The 22,015-nt window shown below is 51.8% G+C and overlaps 10 protein-coding genes; 4 read left to right on the top strand and 6 right to left on the bottom strand.

Moving 5' to 3' along the window:
• Positions 1 to 412: 412 nt before the first annotated feature.
• Positions 413 to 2,003, bottom strand: RCC_07185 (probable splicing factor 3a, subunit 3; the record flags this gene model as incomplete). XM_023772442.1 has 2 exons in its annotated part: positions 413 to 1,858; positions 1,914 to 2,003. 2 exons carry the CDS (start codon positions 2,001 to 2,003, stop codon positions 413 to 415), a joined length of 1,536 nt encoding a protein of 511 aa, XP_023628210.1.
• Positions 2,004 to 2,183: 180 nt separating this feature from the next.
• Positions 2,184 to 3,500, top strand: RCC_07184 (ATP-dependent RNA helicase fal-1; the record flags this gene model as incomplete). XM_023772441.1 has 3 exons in its annotated part: positions 2,184 to 2,472; positions 2,533 to 3,387; positions 3,442 to 3,500. The coding sequence occupies 3 exons, from the start codon at positions 2,184 to 2,186 to the stop codon at positions 3,498 to 3,500; spliced, it is 1,203 nt and encodes a 400-aa protein (XP_023628209.1).
• Positions 3,501 to 4,136: 636 nt separating this feature from the next.
• RCC_07183 (uncharacterized protein) lies at positions 4,137 to 4,793 on the bottom strand (the record flags this gene model as incomplete). The annotated part of the gene is made up of 1 exon (XM_023772440.1): positions 4,137 to 4,793. The coding sequence occupies one exon, from the start codon at positions 4,791 to 4,793 to the stop codon at positions 4,137 to 4,139; it is 657 nt and encodes a 218-aa protein (XP_023628208.1).
• A 1,789-nt stretch (positions 4,794 to 6,582) lies between these two features.
• On the bottom strand, positions 6,583 to 6,918 carry RCC_07182 (uncharacterized protein; the record flags this gene model as incomplete). The annotated part of the gene is made up of 1 exon (XM_023772439.1): positions 6,583 to 6,918. One exon carries the CDS (start codon positions 6,916 to 6,918, stop codon positions 6,583 to 6,585), a length of 336 nt encoding a protein of 111 aa, XP_023628207.1.
• Positions 6,919 to 7,717: 799 nt separating this feature from the next.
• RCC_07181 (uncharacterized protein) lies at positions 7,718 to 8,590 on the bottom strand (the record flags this gene model as incomplete). The annotated part of the gene is made up of 1 exon (XM_023772438.1): positions 7,718 to 8,590. The coding sequence occupies one exon, from the start codon at positions 8,588 to 8,590 to the stop codon at positions 7,718 to 7,720; it is 873 nt and encodes a 290-aa protein (XP_023628206.1).
• A 779-nt stretch (positions 8,591 to 9,369) lies between these two features.
• On the top strand, positions 9,370 to 9,917 carry RCC_07180 (uncharacterized protein; the record flags this gene model as incomplete). XM_023772437.1 has 2 exons in its annotated part: positions 9,370 to 9,501; positions 9,612 to 9,917. 2 exons carry the CDS (start codon positions 9,370 to 9,372, stop codon positions 9,915 to 9,917), a joined length of 438 nt encoding a protein of 145 aa, XP_023628205.1.
• Positions 9,918 to 11,342: 1,425 nt separating this feature from the next.
• Positions 11,343 to 12,587, bottom strand: RCC_07179 (uncharacterized protein; the record flags this gene model as incomplete). XM_023772436.1 has 4 exons in its annotated part: positions 11,343 to 11,506; positions 11,564 to 11,915; positions 12,016 to 12,519; positions 12,573 to 12,587. 4 exons carry the CDS (start codon positions 12,585 to 12,587, stop codon positions 11,343 to 11,345), a joined length of 1,035 nt encoding a protein of 344 aa, XP_023628204.1.
• A 449-nt stretch (positions 12,588 to 13,036) lies between these two features.
• RCC_07178 (uncharacterized protein) lies at positions 13,037 to 15,240 on the top strand (the record flags this gene model as incomplete). XM_023772435.1 has 4 exons in its annotated part: positions 13,037 to 13,096; positions 13,161 to 13,861; positions 13,910 to 14,314; positions 14,364 to 15,240. 4 exons carry the CDS (start codon positions 13,037 to 13,039, stop codon positions 15,238 to 15,240), a joined length of 2,043 nt encoding a protein of 680 aa, XP_023628203.1.
• Positions 15,241 to 15,785: 545 nt separating this feature from the next.
• On the top strand, positions 15,786 to 16,622 carry RCC_07176 (uncharacterized protein; the record flags this gene model as incomplete). Its single annotated transcript, XM_023772434.1, has 1 exon — positions 15,786 to 16,622. The coding sequence occupies one exon, from the start codon at positions 15,786 to 15,788 to the stop codon at positions 16,620 to 16,622; it is 837 nt and encodes a 278-aa protein (XP_023628202.1).
• Positions 16,623 to 17,985: 1,363 nt separating this feature from the next.
• On the bottom strand, positions 17,986 to 21,639 carry RCC_07175 (related to tetratricopeptide repeat protein tpr1; the record flags this gene model as incomplete). The annotated part of the gene is made up of 1 exon (XM_023772433.1): positions 17,986 to 21,639. The coding sequence occupies one exon, from the start codon at positions 21,637 to 21,639 to the stop codon at positions 17,986 to 17,988; it is 3,654 nt and encodes a 1,217-aa protein (XP_023628201.1).
• Between the last annotated feature and the right edge of the window lie 376 nt (positions 21,640 to 22,015).

Below are 22,015 nucleotides of genomic sequence, written 5' to 3'. Positions count from 1 at the left end.
GAAAAGTCAACAATTGTGACAAGACTTTCCCCGTTGCTTTGAGGTTATGACTACGAAGGTGAGGTTAATTTTTCGTCCCCAGTCCAAACCTAAAATTATTGCGTAGCCTTGGCAGATTCAGTCGTGGGTGCAAGCTTCACTTCACTTGCGCATTATTGTTTGTCCCATCTCACTTTCATGCTCTCAAAATGTTGCTAAACAGACGATGCGAAGACATTTGGTCCAAGAAAGCAAATGCGTTACAAAAATGAAGCTTCTGCGTCCACAAAAGCTTGCTTTCGTTGTCATATCGTCTTTCCTGGCTCTTACAAGCTGACACTCCTTTTGGTACATCTGAACTTTTGTTCAGTAAAGACACTGAGGCAGGGAATAATGCGCTTTGCCTCTCTCCAGCGCTCGTCAGCTGTCTGTCTCAAAGCAACCCACTGCGCGCCAAATCATCATACACTTTCTTCGGCATGACATTGCCCTCGTGATCTTCCATCTCCACCACGCCCTCCCCATTCTCTCCACCCTTCCGCTGTATCTCCTTCAGTCGGTCGCTTTCCAGCTTCGCCCACAGCTTTTCCGCCTGCTGAATCTCTGTGATCTCCCTGAACAGCCCCGTTGATCTCGTGATGCCTAGACATTGAAGACCGTAGACGTGCCGAGCTTCCGAAAAGTGCTTGTCGAATGCTCTGCGACCCATGTAGACAAAGTTTCCGCAAATCTCGCACGGAAACTCGACTCCGAGACCATGCAGTTTGAATAGCCAGTATGGAATGGGCTTGCCATCCCAGGCTAGCGGGAGCTTGAGAGGATTGTACACCTTCTCGACCTCGTCGTCGGAGTTGGCGTCCTCGCCTCCGTTGGCAGCCGCAGCCGCAAATTCTTCGTCTGCGTAAAGCATAGCGTTGGCTTCTTGTTGACGCTCCTTGTCTGTCATGCCCGCTTTGCGCTCCACGTTTACCCTGGTGTCTTCACGCTCGGTCTGCATTGTAGATGCAAGTTTTCGAATGCGGTGCTCCCGATCGGCGACAGCGCGTTCTTTCAGTCTAGCGATCGCTGCAGATGCGCCATTGGTATTGGGTGCTGTGGAACCTGATGCTGTTCTTGACTCCACGGCTTTGATGTGCCTCTTGCCCGTAAGATGGGCCTTGTAGACGTTGTCATTCTTGAATTCCTTTGCGCAGTCTGGACACCATACACCTTCCCCGGTGCCTTCCGTGACTGGTGCCGAAGATGTAGATGACGACTTTATGCTTTCCCATCCAGGCACTTTATCCTCCTCCCATTCCTTCTCAAACTCCTCCTCATAGCTTCTCAGCAGTCGGTCGGAGTCCTCCAGCGGCTTTGTCTTCCGTAGAAATGTCTCGAGGTATTCCGAAAGCGAGCCAAGGTATGCAAAGTAGTCCTCTGTCATCTTGTCCTGGCGCGTGATGTTGCATTTGGGCGGCGTGAATGCGTCAAAGATGTCCAGATATTGCAAGTATGACACTTTCCGCACACCCTTCACCCCAGGCAGATTGAGAAACTGCTCGTGTAATGAAATCAAGTCAAAGAATCTGCCGTATGCCTCCTCGCTGTTGAACATGACTTCCATGTCACCAGCGAAACCCGCCTGAGGTCCTCCATCTTCTGGTCGCTTATATGCTCGCTCCAAGTTCTCCACCGGCTCGCCGGGATTCCGCTCGTGAAAGGCCTTGATCTTGCTTACTTCCTCGCGAAATGTCTCAAAGTTGTCGCCGGTGCTGATGGCTTGCACTTCCTGTGTGCGCGCTTCTCGATCTTCGTAGATTCGGAGAGCACTTTGCGACTGTGACTGGATGCGATCAAGGAAGTTGCGAATTTCATGGTCGCGTACGAGGCGGCTGCGGATCTGTGAGTTGTAAGTCCTGTTGTATGGGGAGCGGGGGAATCTGTGTGATGCTCACGTGTTTGGGCTCTTCGAGCACGCGGTCGGCCACTGCCTGCTCCAACCGCTCAATGTCCTCGTGCAATCCTCGTAGTTCCTCGTAGATCATGGCGAGATGGTGATGTGGTGGTTGCGACGTGGAGGACTTTGAAGGTTTTGGAGAAGCGATGGCGCCGTCGGAGATCTCTCGATTTCTCCGCAGCTTCACCTTGACTTCAACCTTTGTGCTTTCTGCTTTCCACTTTGCTCCCTCTACCACACCCTCCATCACATCCACACAGCAGCAACCATGGCGGACGAAGGAATCGATCGCAAGGCGGAGGAGCGGATGGAGTTCTCCACGTCCAAGGAGGTCAGCGTTGCCCCGACGTTCGAGGCGATGCACCTGAAGGAAAACTTGTTGCGCGGCATCTATGCCTACGGATACGAATCGCCCTCGGCCGTCCAGTCGCGTGCCATTGTACAGATCTGCAAAGGCCGTGACACCATTGCTCAGGCGCAGTCTGGTAYAGGAAAGACGGCCACATTCAGCATCTCCACGCTCCAGGTGATCGACACGGCTGTGCGCGAGACTCAAGGTAGGAGCATGTGAAGATTCTATGCTCAAGAAGACGGTATGCTGATACAGTCTTGGACAGCCCTCGTGCTATCGCCAACCCGCGAACTTGCGACTCAGATTCAATCCGTTCTGCTTGCGCTTGGCGACTACATGAACGTGCAGTGCCACGCCTGTATCGGAGGCACCAACGTCGGCGAGGATATTCGCAAGCTTGACTACGGTCAGCATGTAGTCTCTGGAACGCCCGGCCGCGTCGCCGACATGATCCGCCGACGCAATCTGCGCACCCGTAACATCAAGATGCTCATCCTGGACGAAGCCGACGAGCTCCTCAACAGGGGTTTCCGAGAGCAGATCTACGATGTGTATCGTTATCTCCCCCCAGCCACGCAGGTTGTCGTCGTGAGCGCCACACTTCCTTACGATGTCCTCGACATGACAACCAAGTTCATGACCGATCCAGTCCGCATTCTGGTCAAGCGTGATGAACTGACCCTCGAGGGATTGAAGCAATACTTTATTGCGGTCGAAAAGGAAGAGTGGAAGTTCGACACTMTTTGCGATTTGTACGACACTCTGACCATTACGCAAGCCGTCATCTTCTGCAACACGCGCCGCAAGGTCGATTGGCTTACAGACAAGATGCGCGATGCAAACTTCACAGTCTCCAGCATGCACGGTGAGATGCCTCAGAAGGAACGCGACTCTATTATGGGCGAGTTCCGACAGGGCAATAGCCGCGTGTTGATCAGCACGGACGTGTGGGCGCGCGGTATCGATGTGCAGCAGGTCAGTCTAGTTATTAATTACGACTTGCCTAGCAACAGAGAGAACTACATCCACCGGATCGGCAGATCGGGACGTTTCGGCCGCAAGGGTGTCGCCATCAACTTCGTCACCAGCGAGGACGTGAGGATTCTGAGAGACATTGAATGTGAGCTGCAAATTGGGAAAAAGCGTCGTGAGAGCTCGGACTGACAAAATGCAGTGTACTACTCGACCCAGATCGACGAGATGCCGATGAACGTGGCCGATCTGCTGGCTTGATGACCCAGCTAGGATTCATCGGCGGAGCTCGTACAAACGCGCAGCTCCTGCATCATGCGATACCCAAGAATGGCGGCGAATGATACTGATGAGAGCGACTGACTTTGCTTTCACACGGCGTACGGCCACTGGGGATGGAAATGGGCACATGTAACGATACAGTAAGTTACAAGATCGTGCTGTCTATCTAGGCAACATCACTGACAGACACCGTATAGATGACATTGCACAAGCAAAAAGCCCTCGTTTTCCAAAAGCATATTCCTCGAACAACGCAGATGATAGCCATCACTACGCCGATACCGTCACGCCACACCGGTATCCTTGCAAGGTGCGTCTTTGGCAATATCGTGAGCTGCTGACCTGTCCCGTCTCTCATGCCGCCACTGTGTGGTTCGGCCAACAACACGTGACAGCTCGCCCCGAGGTCCGGTGCATTTCTTGCCGTGCTCCTGTCTTTTTCCGCAACAAAGCAGAGGATGCATTCCTGGATTGAGGCACATGAGAGCGCTGCTCACGTTTCCACAAGGCTCGAGCCTAGCCCAATTCTAGTTGTGTAATGGCATGAGGCATGCCGTGGCGAGAAATTTCAGTCGCGGTTTCCGTCAGATTCATGGCAGGAAAGATTGGTGCTGCTTAACAACATGTTAGCATCTTGCCGGATCGCTTGCTTTTAATGACCATGCCACATACCTGTGAATTATAGGCCGACTCGCCTTGGGTGGTGTACATTGGCCAGGGCTGCACTGCAAGTCTTGCATCGTTGCTCCTCAGCTCTGCTATGCTGTCCAACTCCCGGTCAAGATGAGCATCCCGGGCACTGGCGCGGGTAAATCGTTTCCCGCAGAGCTGGCAAGAGATGCGTCCCGAATCCAGCAGCTTCTTCTCTCTGCAATGTCTTCGATAATTGCTGAGTGTAGAGAAGATGCGGCCGCCGCAACCGTGGTCCCAGCACTGGAAGATTCTCCTGTGTACGACCATTTGATTACCGAGCTCGTCCGTCTTGATCGAAGACTCGATTACGGTGTTGCCGGTGCTTGACTTTCGATCAACCCATCCTTGTTCATCGCTCGTGAACCTCAGGGCTGGCACGGGTTGTTGTAGTAACAGCGTGGGTGAGGAGATTGAGCTTTCGCTGTTGGTTGAAGACATGGTTCTTCTTCTCGAAACACGATGACGTTCCGGGGCGTCGTCCATCGTGGCATGTACCATCAGTGACTGTGAGGGCTGCTGGAAATATTGCTCAGTCGACCACTCTTGTGGGGACCAGGGAGAGGATGTGTGAAATGCCATATTTTCCGGATGTGCTTGCTGGATGGATTCTGCAATGGCCTTGTGCTAATAGATATATGGCACTCCAACAGCGCGAAGGATTCGCTTCATCACAACACATGTTGTGGTACTGTTGGTTATCCACGCACGCTATGGCAAACAAGGTTGACGTGGGATGAATCTACAGCGATCAGTCCTGTCCTTCTGTTGGTGAGTGTTGGACCACCCGAACTCTAATGAGTGAGATTCAATTCAATTCGCATCACCATTTTTCAACATCTTCTAGTATAGAGGAGTCCGAGAGGATTGCGTCGCAATGAGAAGATGCACTATCTCTGCCAATACAGCAGCATTCTATCGATTCCCGAGGTTCTTTACTTATCCGACTATTCGAAATACACGGCCATTGATTTCTTGCATGAGGTACTTGTTAGCCACACGTGGGAGTGCCACATGGCCCTCTGATCGGCGGTCGGTCCCGCAGTGATCGTCGAAGGATCAGTAGGGTATGCCAACGAAGGATCAGTAGGGTACGCCAAGGTGTAGCCCTAGAGGATTCCATATATACTTCAGTTCACTAACGTACATTGTTGTTTGTGGACAAAGATCGCGTCACTTAGGGCAAGGACATTCATTAAGTGAGGCTTTTTCCAAAAAAAAAACTTGAAACTCGGTCCTTCGAGATAGAGTGTCTTTGCCGCGTGGCAATGGAAGCGGCCGCGGGGAACGCCCACGTGGGGACGAGGTGCGTCGAGGACTGGATACATATCAGGAACTATGCGAGGCTATCGCTTCTTGCCGTGGAAGTCTAAGGGATGTTGGGAGGGTCTCGATTCCGGTGGAGAGCTCGGCAATACCTGTGTGATGGTCGAGAATGTGGTGATGGTCCTTTTCCGAGCCTTGACCGAGATTTTGATGCCAAGTATTTCTGGTATGCTCGTTGAACGAACAAGGCTGGTCAGACATTTGCAACCGGACGACCGCAATTGTAATGGCTGTATCGTGAGACGTAGAGCTCGTTCCACGTGTGAGCAACAAGTGGAAGGCGATCGACAGGCACGTTGAAGATGAAGTGGCATTGCGTCTGCAGAGTCATCACAGATACCGTGGACTGGCCATGAAGAGCCCCCTCGCCGATGGCTTGATTCCTCCAATTGCAGGCTGTCGTGGCGTTCGATAGCACGTTCTTCTCCACGGAGCACAATCAGGTGCCCTCATGATCCTGATCGGCATCGAGTCAAGCTTTCCGGCCGGCCTGGATCTTCTGGGTTTTGTGCTTATCAGTCATGACAAGCAATCCAAGATTCTTGATAGAGTTGCAGCTCTCAGTGGGAGAAAGCGTATGTTCAGCAAGCTAAGGTACCTTCCGAATGTTGGGATCATCATGTTCAACCACCTCCTTCGGACTAGTAGAGCGGAGATATGGGAGAAACGTGGATATTTTAGGTTACTGGAAGCGCCCGTTTGACGACACAGCTCGAGTAAAACAATGTGATGAAATTCGAAGCTTGGATCGAAGTTGCGATCGAYTGACTGAATTCACTTGACTAAAGAGACTAGACGAGCCCCTATCCAAGCAAGCTACGACTGCCCCTTTTCAGACCGATGACAAGACAGCCTGAATTACGACGAGGATCGAGAACCAAGAAGCCAACACCCTATTGAAAGTCCTCCCAGGCGCTGATATTGAAGCCACCTAGCTTTACTGACTCTGATCTCGACCAAGCGTGAATCAAGCTCTGTGCAACTAGGAAACATTAGTCAGACTTGAAATACTGCACTCAGACTCTAGCATCACCTTACCTCGCGTCTAATCATCCTTGTGGCTGTTAACGATACGCTGCTGATCAGAAACGGCATCCAAGGCTTGCTGCTTGGTATCGACACCACCATTCTTGCAGACGATAGTGATGGTGTTTCTTCCAATCGACTTCTTCTTGGCCTCGTATTTGCCATCAGACCAATCTTCCATCTTGTCCTCGATCTTGTCGGCGAAGTCCTCGCTGACTTTACCTGCGAGCTTGGATTCATTGTTGCCATTCTTGTTGATACCGCCGGTTTTGTTGTAGCAGGAGTATGTGAGTAGGTAGTCGGATGCTAGAGCTCCGGCGACGAAGAAGAGGAGTCCGACTGAGAGGAACTTCATGATGAGTGGTTGTTTTTTTAGCTGGGAGGACTGAAGGGTGGTTGGTTTGGAGTAGAGTGAGTGGTTGCTGTATGATGAGGAATAATAGCTGGCTGCTGGCACCTGGAGACTGTTATATATCCTCAAGCAGTTGACATCGGATCGAGTGATTTGTGGTCAAGTTCGACCATTCAGTAGCACGTTGACGACACTTCGCATATCCAGTCGATCAACATCCTTCATTTCATCTTGAAGTAGGGCTAGTCTACTGCAATGCATGTCCTTCTGATCCATTTGTTATGGGARTTAGCGCAATTTGAAGTAGGGCTGGTCGACTGCAGTGCATGTCCTTCTGATCCATTTGTTATGGGAATGAGCGCGAGATACTGCGGCCCAAAGATCTTTCAGTCTGAGGCGCCAATGTCGATAGGTCGTAGGATTGAGTCGACGCCACTGGTGGATCTAATCATCGGTCTTGATACCAGCTTGAGCTACGTTTGTTCGTGTCTTGTAGGCTAGCCATTATGACACTTGCGATTCTGATCATCTACTGGATTGGTGATAGAGGCAGTCACCGGTTTTTGAGGTGATGTACATAAAGGCCTTTCTTTGAGTTCGATCAAGCTTGCTGGGCTACATTGCAGTTACGGTAGCTTCTATTCCCACTAAAATGTATTCCAAGAGACCTTCCATGCTTCCCGTAAGATGAGAGCGGAATCATACAATAAGGAGGTAATGAGAATTCAAGCAGGCTTTGGCTGCAGATGGATGTCACTGCGATCAAATTGGCCACCCTTTCTTGAGAACAGTGCGGAGCTACTCAACTCCACGGGCTATCTTTCCATGATTTGACTTCTGAGAAGCAGTTGCTTCRAGTCAAGGCCAGTTCGCGCGTGTTCAGATGCACAAGCTCGATGTCCAAATCGGACCGGCTTGTTGAAGATCTAGGATCGTCGAGGCCGGCAGCAAGCTGTCTCATCATTGCAAGCACTTTTTCATCCCCAGAGGTCTCCCATTCTCGCTGAGAGCTTCGCCACGAGAGTCGAGCAAGGTAGCCATCTTCAAGGTCCAGAGGGATGTGTTTGCTGGCATTCTCAAGCTCTTTGAGGCTGTATGCGCTATCACATGCCACATCGACCAAGTAAAATTGATATATGGGAGCGCTGATATCAATAATGCCTTCCAGTTCTTCTTTCAAAAACTTGAGTCCGGGAGCCGTGATCGCAAGGCGTTGCAGGAGCGGATAGTCGGTAGAGTAGTGGTGACCTTCTACATCTGGCTCACTCAAGCGGTCTGACTGGTCCACGATGAAAGTCTCGATCTCAGGCGTCGGGAGAAACATAGTGTCTGTCCTTGAATCGAAGTGTCGTAGAAAAGTGAAGTCGGATTGAGTACTGCCTCGCGGGATTGACAGCTTTTGCTCGCGGACGTACTTAATTGCAACCTCGCGTGCTTCGCGATTGACAGCAGCAAGAGGCAGCTTGATTTGAAGTGGATCAAGCCGACTGGTGTGGAATTCCAGGCGAAGATCCTCTCCGTCCGGACCTGGCTCCAGCCCTTTCTCCTCCACCACCCAGCAGCCCTTCTTGTAGGGGTAAAGAGGCCTTCTCAAAGGAGCAGGCAGGGCAAGCCGCCAGATCTCCAGGCGTAGCTCGGTAATCAGCTGTGAGAAGATGGTGAACTCGGTCGCCATGTTATAGTATATGGAAGTGACGAATTGGACTTGTTGTTGTTGCTGCAAAGGGTCAGGGGCTAATCAAGTGAGAGAACTGCTGATGAGCGGACGGCAGATTTCGATTTTCAACAGAAATATGGCAAAGGATATGTCCAAGGAGGAAACGGGGTGCAACGCATCGCTGCGAACATGAGCCTCACCCTCTCCTTCTCATGCTTGATGACAGAAAGCAAAGCCACGCCGCTTGTCGATGTTTCATGGAGGATGCGCCGATCATGATGTAATCAAGTGAAGTCAAATTCTCAGAGCTAATTCCTTCCGACTCCTTCCCTTCGCCTTCCTTCATTCCTTCATTCCTTCATCCTTCAACATCTTGCAATTTTGAAGGCTCTTCAACCCGGGAATTTCACGCTTTCTCGTCCGAAAATGGCCCAAGTCCCCTACCACGCTCCGTTTCGTCTTCACTAGCCTTCAGTTGTGTCGCGCTAATTCCTCCTCTGATACACCAGTCATGAGTGCTCTCACTCCCAAGAGCACTCACCGTGGCATATCACCTTCCACTGCTAGCCAAGCGTTCTGGAAACCTGCACTAGTTCCGCCCACTAAGTTTCTGTGGCTTCGCAGTGCACGTTCATCTGGAGACCCAAAGGGAGAAGTGCGTGAGCTTAGGTACTTTTGATGAAGTTGCACCATCGACTGAGTGATATAAGAAAAACGTGTCCGGATTTACTTTATTCCCTCCAGATTCCCAAGCACTCACTTTTCATCACGCTCCAAAGCACAGTACAGTCATCAACATGAAGCTCACTATCAGCGCATTTCTCCTTTCCATGGCCTTTGCTACTCTGGCGGAGGCAAAAATTGCGACCTTCACCTACTCAGGAATCGTCACAAAGAAAGGGGGTGTAAAGTGCTCCGGTCGTATCGGGGTGAGTAGCCTCGCGAGGCAAAGAGCTCGCTCATACTTCATGGACTCTGTCCTGCCTGCAACATTTCATTCAGTTCTCGACAGATCTGGGCATTGCTAACGTTTGAAAAGTACCAAGTCAACGACGACGGCAACGCAGCGCCATATAAGGGCTCCTTTGCAATCGACGGCTGCATCGGAGGCCACAAGACACTGGACGATGGGGTCTTCACCCTCGACATCAACGCCAACGATCGTACGGCTACTCTCAGGGAGAAGTCTACCGGTCTTGAACTGAAAGGAAGTGAGAGTGAGCACGTTGGTACCCAAGCACCTTGCCGTAATTCTTCGTGCCCTATCGCTACCAAGCAGACCTGTTATTTCGGGGCATCAGAAGGGACTCAGCYGACGACGAAGACTTGTGGCTTGAGCGGATGATTCGGCGTTTTGATTTAGTGATCTGTTGGCGCTAATGGATGGTGGAAGCCTATGTAGGAGGGTCGTCTAGCACAAGGTTTTGAACATCATCGCAACATCATTGAGTCTCCTCATGTCAATTATGTGGTGTGTCGTTATTTTTGCTTTGTTTACACCGCAAGTCAGCTCGCCGAAGACTGCATTTTGTTTCTCTTGAAGTCCAATTACTCAAGATATTGTACATTGGCCGCGCTGTTCAGCAGATGCGGCATATTAAGAATTGTCTTCGACGAGGATCTACCTTCGCACGACAAGCTCCTGATTCACATTCACTCAACTTCTTGGCACATGCGCTAAGCTCTGAGGTCCACTCACTCAAACATGGGACGTGCACTTTTCGACTCTTACCTAACCGCTTGATCGGAAACTATCTWCAACATGCATCTTACTTCCAACGTCAACCATTCCTTGACCAAATCCTGCTCCGACACTACAGCCCTAACAGCAAAGCTACCACCAACATACACGATCAAATCATGCAATCTCGTCCTCCTTGCGAACGTTTTCGCCGAGACACGCTTGACCTGGGCAGTCAAGGTTACCTTATCTTGGGCCTGTAAGGGTCCAACTTGGTCATGTGCGGGAGACAACATGCTATTTTTGGTAAGAAGCAATACTTTCCAGCGTGCGTATGGATAGACATGAAAACAAAGGTTCATCTCGTATATCAAAATTTGCGTGGCTGTATGGGCTCTATGTGGCATTGCTTTGTAGGCCACCGCCTGATGGGAACATTCCCATTCAGCCACCTCTTCTGAGATGTGCACATTCGTYCAGTGTCCAAGTAAGGTAGCTCAATTTAATGGTCTGTACTTGCAGGAAAAGCTGTCCAGGCCATGGCGTAACTTTCTGTGGTGGTAATGAACTGCTGAGGTGAAAAGCTTCATGCAGTCGATATATACTGTGCGTTAGATACCGAGCCAATAAGACCTCATCCTGGGTTGGAGTTGAAGAAGCCTGGCCTGGTATCCAGTGCTGTTCCGACGGTCTCATCGGGCGAGTCACGAGATGGATGTAGTATTGGTCGCACTGGCTGATGTTGTATCACGTCGTGGTAAGATACCTGATTTCCATGTGTTGGGCCTCGCTCGTTCGTGCATGGTACGATTAACCAGCGAAAGCAATGTATGGAGTCGAGGCCGCGTGAGTTTGCAAGCTGTGGCAACACACGCCGCATACCAAGGCAGTCGCCTTCACGCCTCCTCTACACACCGCCCGATGGTGTGGTATCACAACGCTTCGGGCGAAGCGCCACTAAGTTGCCTTTGTAATGTTCCAGCAACAAGTTGTTTAGTGGCTCATGATCGCAACTCAACGTCTTTGCGCCATCTGCGATACATGCCGCAGCGAGTACTCTCGTCTAAGGGATGAGGCTTTCAGTGCCACTCAAGCAGGGTCATCGATCGAGTTCTCGATAGGAGTGATGGGGGAYCCAGCGCTTGCGGGAGATACTGGATGAGTGTTCCGCCCCGTCACCTCCACATCGTCGCCCACTCTTAGCACGGCTCCGCTCGGACCAGCGCATGCGTACTGGCCGAACACAGGCTTGTCTACAGGACGTCAGTCAGTCTTCAAACGTGTGTAATCGATTGTCCAGAGAGACTCACGGGGAAACAGCTCATTGACTCTCCTGTCCCTGGCGAGCAGCCCGTAGAGTTGGCGATTTGTTGTGATCATGGTTCCATGCGCAAGATCTGCGTTAAGACTGAGGCATCTCACAGTTCTGAATAGACAGCGTACCGTCACCTCTTGTGCTCTATCGGCTCTTGATCTGATGGTCAAGATATCCCAGCTGTCTTCGTCGAATGCCTTTTGCTCCTCGCCGACATCAACGTGGATGTTTGGTCGAAACCTGACGATGACATCTTCATTACGACCCGATGGTGGCAGTCGCCGTCGAGCCTCTTCCTCGGAAGCACTCGATGTGATCAGCAATGGTGCCGCATCTGCGAAACGTACCTAAAAAATGTTCAGTGCTGATCGTTTGAGAGGCGCTCAAGTACAGGCTTTGATTCCGAATGCTTGAGCACTTTCGCCTCAGTGGCGTTAGCATGCTTACTCTCTGCGGCTGTAGTTTGTCGTTGACAGCAATAGACAAGGCCCTGTACTTGTGTTTGGGCATGAAGACTGCGCCAGGAATCTCTCGTTGACCATTGCCTCCAATGTACAGTAGTCGTACAGGTTTCTTGAGATGAAAAGAGAAGAACTCGGCGACTTCCTCTCCCATGTCGATGCCTGGAGCCTTGGTCCCGAAAATGGATACCTGATAGACATCCGCATTGAACAAGCTCATGGGAGACGGAGATAGGGGCAAGGTGATGGAGCTATGTTCTTCCGCGTGTACATGGGTGATGGTCAGCTTCGACCAAGCTGCATCGATCATGGTGTGGAATAGGCCAAGGGAGAAGTGATTCTTGATGGTAATGTGCTCGGCAAGTCCAGCAGTCTCTGCAGAAGGCCGTTTGGCGAGCACATATTGGCGATCGAACCGTAGCCCTTCATTTGTAATCTCCGCAGCGGTGACTTCCACAGGTCGTAGGCTCTTGACCGGGTATATGAAGRGCTGTTGTCGTTTTCAGCGGGGGCCTCAAATGGGAGCGACTGTCGACAGCATACCCGTTGAATCTTCATCGCAATGAATTGCCGTCCGGCATGCTATCTCGATCGTCGGGGAAATGTAAGATCAACGAGGGAATGGAACAATAGATATCATGCTTGCGACAGCCACATGGACTGAATGGTGTGTGGTTGGTTGGTTGGTTGGTTGGTTGGTTGGTGCTCCGAGATCGCGATCGTCCCGTCCCGTTGCCCGACTACTCGYCCGGGCGAATGTGTAGGCCACCGTAAAAAGGCGTCATGTAAGCGACTTTAGAGTGTCTCTCTCTGGTCTAAATAATCCCACCACACTTCGATTCAATGCTGCAAGGCACTCCTTCATGTCAAGTGATGACAATGAAGCCAAGTGATTGACAAAATCCGCGGAATAGTATGATCGGGATACGTCGCTTAACATCAACCGACTGTGTGAGGAAGGTGATTCCAACCGGACCGCTCATCTGCGCCCTACCCTACAATCTTGAATGGCTCAAGAAGGGACAACCGAAAGGGMTTGCGACAGGTGTAGGGAGCGGCGTGTCAAGGTCAGTCCCTTATCCATTTCTAGAGAAATGTACAAACATAACGACTGACATGAATCAATTACAGTGCGATAAGCGTCTTCCTGCTTGCTTGCGTTGCGAAAAGCTAGGCAAGCCATGCCCGGGATACGACAAGAAACGAAAGTTTGTCGACGAAGGCGTGTCTCTACGAAAAAAATACCAGTCAACGAATGACCGCCCGAGTAGCAGCGGCGCTGCTGCTGCCATCTCGCCAGCAAATGTCGCTCCCAGCGAGCCAGTTGGCACTCTACAATCTACCTCATCATCTCTTCCACATGCCGAGCCCGATCTACCGAATGCACCGATTAGCAATCCGTCGAGTATTGTGCCACCACAGGCAATGTCTATCTTAACAGTTGATCCAGTTCCGGGTCCAGTAATGCTCGCCCATCCCCAGCTCAATCTTCCAGACCCCTCCGTGATGGACGATCTGTGGCAGAACGAGACTTATGATCCAGAGTGGTTCGACTTGGAGCCAGAGAAATACTACTCTCTAGCTGGCAACACCTGTGGATTCATCCCAAACATCCCAAACATAGTAGACGAGGTAGACCAGAGCGATGTGCTGATGAACAATTCCGCCTCAGCCACGCCTCTGTCGACAGGACTTGGCTCGACGGGACTGTTCTCTGACAGCAACTTGTGGGCTCCCGATTCACAGCTTCAAACATCCGCACTTATAACACACGAACGAGATCACGAAATAGCATATCTCGTCAGACATTTTACCGAGTCTCTGGGACCATGGTAACGACCATTCATTGCTGGTGGGGAATTGCAGCTGATCTCTCGCAGGATGGACTTGTTCGATAAAGACAAGCACTTTACCCATCTTGTTCCTATAAAAGCCCTTCGTGATGCTCTTCTCAGAAACGCAATAGCCGCAGTTGCTGCTAAGCAACTCGGGCGTGTCTTTGGCGCAAAACCTTTTGTTGGACTGCAAGCTCAGAAACCTTCATCCATGGAGGTGCTTGATGAGGCCGTCGAAGTCGACTGGTTCTACAAGGCCGCAAACTACTACGACAAAGCTATCGCGTTCTCGCGTCAGTATCTCCAGGCCGTTTCTGGCAGTCTGAGCAACCCTCCCACGCCAAACGCTCAAATGGCGCTCTCCATGGCCAATTCAGATGATTTGCTGGTGGCCATATCGTTGTTCTCAATGTACGAGTCTCTGGATAACCTAGACTCGGGCTGGCTGCAGTAAGTTCCCCAAATTACACCCGCTGGTTATGTGCTGACAATTCTTCAGACATCTTGCGGGCTTAAAGTCCCTACTCGTGGCTGTAAGTCCTAAACAGCAAGTCCAGAACCAGATAACGCCATCTGTCACGGTCGGGCATTTGGCGTCGTTCTGGAACTTTGCCAGAGCCGACTATCAAGCAGCGTTCCTCAATGACCAACTCACCCTTCTTGACACGGGAGATTTGAGAATGTGGAACTCATGCGGTCTTCAACTGCAAGACTCCGGGGCGCTTTACGCATCAACTGACTCCATTCGTAACGATCCTRCCCACTGTCGAGCAATTGTGGAACTCGTCGCCCACACACTCCTATGGCTGGTTCTGAAGGTGGTAAACTACCGCGCCGGCAACGACCCAAAATCGAATGGCAACCAAGAGGAGTGGGATACATTGACACGGCAGCTAGACCACTGGTATGGCAATCTTCCCGCAACATATCAACCATGCGCAACGATCCGCCATAGGGGTAGCATTGCCGGTCGATCACCATTTACGGAAGTCTTCTACAGTATAGATGTGTGTGCAGCGACTATGCAGCTATATCACTTCGCCAGGATGAATCTGCTACTACACCGACCGGTGGGGAACAAGACCGGCAAGCTCGGCAGTCGCTTGAAAGCATATCGGGAGGTCTCCACGGAGGCTATTCGTCATGCGCATGAGATCATCGGAATCGCGTTGGGTCGGCCTCCACCTGCGATACGTGTGGAAATGCTGTTGCCCTTGTGTCTGGCGGGAGCATGCTTAGAGGCGGATGAGGAGAGGAAAGTGGTATTGGAATTGCTGGAAGCGATTGAAAAGGACACGGGCTGTAATACGGCCACACGACGTGATAATCTCGTACAAGAATGGGGCTGGGTTAGGGAGCCCCAAGGAGTCGCGTGAGCATGAGCAGAGAGCCAAGCGAGACATCCATGCGATCCGATCATCGCCCTTTGCGCCTCGGACTCCCCGCGGCGAAGAACTCCGCGGCGGTGGGATCCCGCTGCACTTCCGTTAGTGTTTGTGGGACGTGTGCGAATGGAAAGGAAGCGTTGGAACGGGGAGTGCGGATACTGGTGTTGTTGGAACAATGGAATCTACCCACACCGTACACTACCCTGCAGGACCAGAGGACTCGTGATGAACTCCTCGGAGGTGGACTTCCGTCGCACATTGACTAGTGTGAAGAAGAAGATGGCGAATGGCAGACAATCTGTATTGCACAGACTGGGATGATCTGCTGATCGAATTTGCACTTCGCATCATCTCGAATAAATCAACGGCTTCACTTGCTTTGAGATGACTCTTTGAGGAAGAGGGTGGACGGCGGAGTCGCTGACTCACTATGATGTCGTAATTGAGCAGAATGGATCGATGATACAGAACAAAGACTTTTCGTGCTTCGCCGTTCATAGACCCGACAATTACAATCACACGCCTCTGCCATTATGCCGCTCCTCGACGGTACAGAAATGGGGGAAACGCTTGATGAGGTTGATCAACTTGATGTGGCCGTGACCGACGTTGCCTCGAGTCTTGGCAGAAGTCATCAAGCGCGACTGGAACCGCGTCGATCTTCCATCTCGAAAGTCGTGACAAGCACCAAATCCAAGAAAAAGCAGCACCTGCACAAGCTTGTGAAAGTCGTCACAAGTGAAGGCATCACAACGACTGCCACCTCCCTACCCAAGTCAATGCTCGCCAGCCGGCCGTTGCCGCTGCTCGTCTGCAGCGTCGGCAACCCAGGCTCTCAATTCGCCAATACCCTCCACAGCGCCGGCCACACCGTCCTCAACCGTCTCGCCGATCGACTAGGCTATCCCGGATTTCACAAAGACAGGCAACACGGCAATGGTCTCATTAGCAAACCTTCCATTATCCCGGGCGGCAGCGGCGACTGGACCCTATGGCAGAGCACGGCCTACATGAATGATTCCGGCAAAGGCGTTCGAGCTGCATACATGGCTTGGGCGAAGAATATTGTCGATGGGGAGGGACGGCTGGTGATTGTTCATGATGAGCTGGAGAAGCCGCTGGGGGCTGTTACGTTGAAGACTGGACAGGGGTTGAGCGCAAAGGGACATAATGGACTCAAAAGCATCATGTCTGTCATGGGCAACACTCCTTTTGTGAGGATTGGTATTGGTATTGGGAGACCTGTTAGCAGGGAGAGCAATGATGTCGCTCGCTATGTGCTGAAGAAAATGGATGCTGGTGAGAAGTCTGCTGTCGAGGGCTCGATTGATCAAGTCATTGCCAAGTTGAAGCAATTGGAGACTGGGTGAGCAAAGCCCGAGGAACTCGACATCCACATTATGATCGCGGAGGGAGTGTCCAATCAGCCACATGTCCGGCCATCTTCACATGCCCAGGAGACCTGAACCGGAACTGCCTGTCAGAGTACAGCAGTCATGCCTTGGCACACTCGCCGAGATTGGAAACATTCCGCGGTCGGTAAGTCATTCTTTTGACGACTTACTGTTGCAATGCGTTTCTACAATTAGAAAGACACGCGGCGCTCTGTGTGTAAGCATCAAGAAGCTCTGTCGGCATGAAAGTCCAGCATGGACTATCTCGCCCCTTGCTCTGCATCTTGGAAACCCGCCATGTTCTTCGAACAGCCAAATACCATCTCAGCGCGCTAGCATTTTCCGACGAGTGAGTTCAAGTTCACGCAGGCTTGGTACTTGCAATGTCTCGATGGTCTCAATGATCCCACCGTCGAGCCAAGAGTTAGAAAACACCTGTTATTTATCCCATCTATACTTACTACCTTCACAAAGCATCTCTCTGTTCTTGCAGATTCTTCAGTCCATCCCACAAAAGTCAAATCTCGCAAAACCTCATCTCATCACGCCTGAGACATTCCTCGGCCTCGCTCCAACCTCGTATTCCCCTGAAACATGAAACAAAAACAACTTCTCCATGTCCACGTTCGCATGGCATTTCTGATGGCGTGTTTCTATGAGCCAGGGTTTCGTTCTTTGATGGATAAATAATTGAATAGTTCTTGATTCGAATTCCGAAAAAATAAACTCGGACGATCTCCTGCATACACGCCATCCGAACGACGACATATCCCTTTTTCTCACATCCCCGAAAGCCACGAATTTTAATTAAACCCACGCGAGGAAGAGGCGTTTTTTAAGGTAACGCAAATCTCCTCCGCGGAATGAGGATCACAATCACCACAATGGGCATATTGGAGGTGCAATTGGCTCTGAAACCTCWCAGACTAAGGGATGTCGAGAAATTGTCGGGCGAGACATTAGCTAAGGTAGACGATTGCCCATCGCAACGACGGCGTTCCCGGCTTGAGACATGCGAACATGGTTGTCTACCCTGTCAATCTTACGGGGAGATGCGCGGCGAGGTGCGTGGCACTGCGTGGTGAGTGAGTGGGGACTCCGGGGAGTCATTATGTTAGGGGTGAGTAAGTAACGTGTTACGAGGTTCAGTTCTTTCCAAGGTGAAGGCTTGGTGATGTTGAGGATACCAATATGCAGGAGCTTTCTCAGCTATGCTACCTCTATCTTACATAGACCGACGCCTCCTTGTGATGAAGAGCCGCTATCATGCAAATATCCCAGCACCTGTAGTTCAGATGAAGGACTCTTATCCATGACAAGAGTCCAATGGCGACCAACTCTATCCACCGCCATGATCGGAGTCCCCAGCAGCCGCAACAGTGTCGTCAGCCATGGAAGTATCGCCGCCATTCACGGCCGGCACCTCTTGTTCCTCGTCCTCGTCATCGTCGTCTAAGATACGAGTCGCCTTCTTTCGTTGTGCAGGCCGGGCAACAGCTTCGTCTTCGTCTTCATCGCCGCCAGTGGCCATCGTCTCGTCCACTGCGTCGCTCGCCCCTGGCGTGWCCGCATCTGCATCCACATCCGCCGAGGACTTGGGTGCAGCAGCCTCGATACCGGCATTGTCATCCTCATCCGAATCTTGCACGGTTTCCGCACTCTTATACTTGGAATTTGGGACCGCCTTGCCCTTTCTCTCCAAGCGTCTCTTCTTCTTCTTTCGCGGCGCCTCTCCATCGCTACCCGTCGCGCTTGCAGCCTTGCTCCGGGGTCGGCTTCGTCTCCCTTCCTCACCAGAAGCATAGAGTGCACCTTCATCCGTGTCGCTGTCTTCGCCCTTCTTTTTCCGCTTCGGGCGCTTCTCCTTGGGCCGCTTCTCCCGCTTCTTTCGCTCTCCAGTGTCAGGGTCCGTGGTGTACTCTGCCTCTTCCCTCGCCTTCTCCTCCTCAAGTCGCTTGGCAATTTGCTCGCGATCTTCTTGTGCGATCTTCTCACGCTGGGCAGCGATCTCACGCTTCCTCTCCTCAGCCTTCTCCAAATCGATTCGCTTCTGTTCCTCGCGTTTGCGAATTTCCTCTTCTCGACGCTTCCTCGCCTCTTCCAGGCGAGTGGCATTCTTGCGCTCGTACTCGGCTTGTTTCTCCATTGCACCTGCAAGCTGGCGCTTCATGGTATTCCGACCCATGTTCGCGCGTTGTTCGATATCGTTCCTGGGGAAAGGCGGATTGGGACCCTTGGCGATTTGAATGAAAGATTCAATGGCGGAATCCAAGCCTTTGCTCGCAACCTCCACATCTGCGAGTGTCTTGTTGGATTCGGGCTGCGAAATCATCTGCTGCGCGATCTGAATTTGCACAAAAGCCACGTTGAACTTGAAATTGATGTTCTCCGGAGCTTGCTGCAGTGCTTGCACGGAATACTCCAGACTCGTCTTGTACGCAACCAAGTCTCGTTCAACCTTGGCTCGCATCAGCCAAGCCCGTCCTAGACAAGCCATGATATGGGGATCTGCGTCTCTTGACTTTTGCAGGGCAAGCTCATAGTTTTCAATGGCACGGCTGAATTGCTTCAGCTCGCAGAAGACGTGTCCCAAGTTGATGTGCACGGAGGCGTCCTTGATGCTCTCTCTCACTTTCGAGAAGATCTGAATGGCTGCGCTTGTTTCCTTCTTCTCTTCGACCATGGCGATTCCCATTCCTTGCGCAGCAAAGGCATTCTTGGGATCTAGCGATAGGACCTTGTCGAAGAACTCCACCGCCCGCATGTAGGTCTTGCTGCGGCGCTCCTTGTGCTGGTCGGTGTCTTTGGGCATTTCTCTTGCCACTGCGAGATGCAGATTGCCCATGCCAGTGAGGGAGTATATGTCGTGCTTGTCCTTCTCCATCAGGGTGTGCTTGTAATGTCGCTGCTCCTGATCTTCTGGCAGAGCCAATGTGCGCTTCTTGTGTCGATTTATGTACCATCCGTACAAGCTGCGAACTTCGAGATTGTCAGGTTCTGCCTGTAGAAGTTGCTTGATGGCCTCTGCGCCCTTTGCTGGATCAGATCGAAGAGCGATGTAAGCCATACGAGCTCGGGCATCGACATAATCCGGGTGTCGAGTAAGCAAGCCGTTGTATATATTCTGTGCTTCATCATCCATGCCCTCGGCCYCGTATGTTCGAGCAAAGTTGAAGCTGATGGTGGAAACGAGAGTGTCTGTATCAATCGAGTTGTCCTTATTGCTGATCGAAACACTTGACCGGAGGGCTGCCTGAAAGTATTCTCTGGCCGTTAAGAACTTTTCGGCTTGGAAATGAAAGCAGCCGATGTTGTTCAGCAGTTGCGGGCTCAGCATGTCTCTCTTCGCGCTTTCGATTGCAGCGGGGCCCTCAGCGATGTCCTCTGGCAAGTCGTCCTCCGAAATGTCGTCCATCTCCATGTGCTCAACCTGCTGCAGGCATGCTAGTGCCTTTTCCGGTTGGTCCAGCTCATACAATCTCGCAAGATTCAGCAAGACGTTGTTGTCCGGCGTGATCTTTTTCTTGCCATCTTTCCACGCCACGCGTACTGATTCTAGCAAAGCAATTGCCTTTTTCCGCTCCGCGCTCTTGTCATCCTTGGACTCCGAGGCTTGGCTTGTGAAGACCTCCTCTGCGTGTAGTATGCCAAGTAGCGTCATTGCTTCCACGCTCTTGTTGGTCGACATCATCTTCTCGAGTCGGAACTTGGCACCGTCGTAATCGTGCATCAATGTCTTGAGCTGCGCAACTCCGAATTTGGCCGGTAGGTACCCTCGGTCGTCACCGCCGCGTGCTTGATCTGCCTTGTTGTAGTGGTCCTGTGCCTTTGCCAAGTCACCCTCGTAATGGTCTTTTCGCGCGAGCAGATACCACCCGTCACTGGCAATAGCGTTGACGTCGGTATGCTCAATCGCGCGTCTGGCCAAGCGCTCCACATTTGGCCATGTCTTTCGGAGCAGGAAGTATCCGCCGAACGTGGAGCAAGAARGCGCGTGCRTGTCATCGATCTTGAAGGCCGTTTGTGTGTAGGTTGTCATGGCCTTTCGGTAGATTGGTGCAAACTCGGGATCGTTGGAGTTGTAGTGGCCGCTCTCGTCCAGGTGATACAGTCCCAGCAGGATATTCGCGCTCTTCGAGTCCTTATTCAGAACCAAAGCACGCTCCCACGCCTCCTTCGCATTGACCTTGTGGCCGAGCTGCCAAAGACAGCAGCCAAGACCAATGCGCGGATCTGGGTCTATCATGTCCGGCGCCCGCTCGAGGGCTGTTTGGTACAACACATATGCCTCCGCAAATTTACCCATCGAGAAAATCGCCTTTGCCCTTCCAATGATTGCCAATATGTTCTTCTGCCCCGACACTCTGTACGCATCGTCAAAGCATTTGGTAGCCTGCTTGAGTGTCTCATTCCGATCGGACAGCTCAGAGCCAGGGCCGTATTTGACTGGTTGTAAAGAGGCGCGTAGGAGATAGAGAGTTCCTCTAGCAAGGAACAATGGTGGGTACGAAGGGCTGATCCTCGAAGCATCGTTGAGGATGCTAGTCGCAGCGGACAACCAATGCTCCTTCGTCCGGTCATCGCCGGCACCCTGAGTTGGTTTCACTCTGGGTGCTCGACGGCACTTCCACAAGAACAGCCAGCAGAGACAAGCCAAAATGCTCAGGCGATCCTCCGCCGGCCCTTGTGCCTGGGCGTCCAATCCTCTCTGCAGGATTTCAATCGCAAAGTCCGCATTGTTCTGTTTCGCGTAGGAGAAGGCAATGGTGATCCAGTAATTGCGCGCGGCATTCTCGTTTTGGAGCAAATCACACAGTTCGTTCACGTCGTCCAGCTGTTCTGTCAAGTCAATGTTGACAGCTTCATCACCATCGCCCGCATCTGCTCCCACTGGGACATCAATCGCGGTCGGGACGTCGGAGAATCGCGCGAAAGATTTGATCTTGGAGTGACCATTGACGCCATTCGTGTGGCCATGTGCCGTAGCGGCCATGTTCGCGGCGGAGATCGCGGAAGTGGTGATAGAAGCTGGAGCACCGGGACGCTCCTTCGTGTGGTTTGTTCCAGCGGCGTTCAAGGAATCATGTCAGCGCATGTGTCAGCCGTGTCCAGTCGCGGCGACGTGTTGCGAGTGAGGACGAATCGATGTGGAGGGTCGCGTAGCAAGATGGAGATGGAAATGGAGATGCAGATGCACAAAGTTAATAATGTTCGTCGCGAAGCCGTACCTAGCCCAGCGGACGGGAAGTCCGGGTTGTCGGATTGGTGATCCGTGCAGCTGCATGAACGTCCTGGGCAACTGACAGGTGAGATGCACCTCCTACCTACCTAGTGACTTTTGATTGTTCCCACCTTTGTCGAGTCACAGG

This window comes from Ramularia collo-cygni (genome assembly GCF_900074925.1).
Source record: "Ramularia collo-cygni strain URUG2 genome assembly, contig: RCC_scaffold11, whole genome shotgun sequence".
NCBI classification, from domain to species: Eukaryota; Fungi; Ascomycota; class Dothideomycetes; order Mycosphaerellales; family Mycosphaerellaceae; genus Ramularia; species Ramularia collo-cygni.
This window is presented reverse-complemented; position numbering and strand designations above follow the sequence as displayed.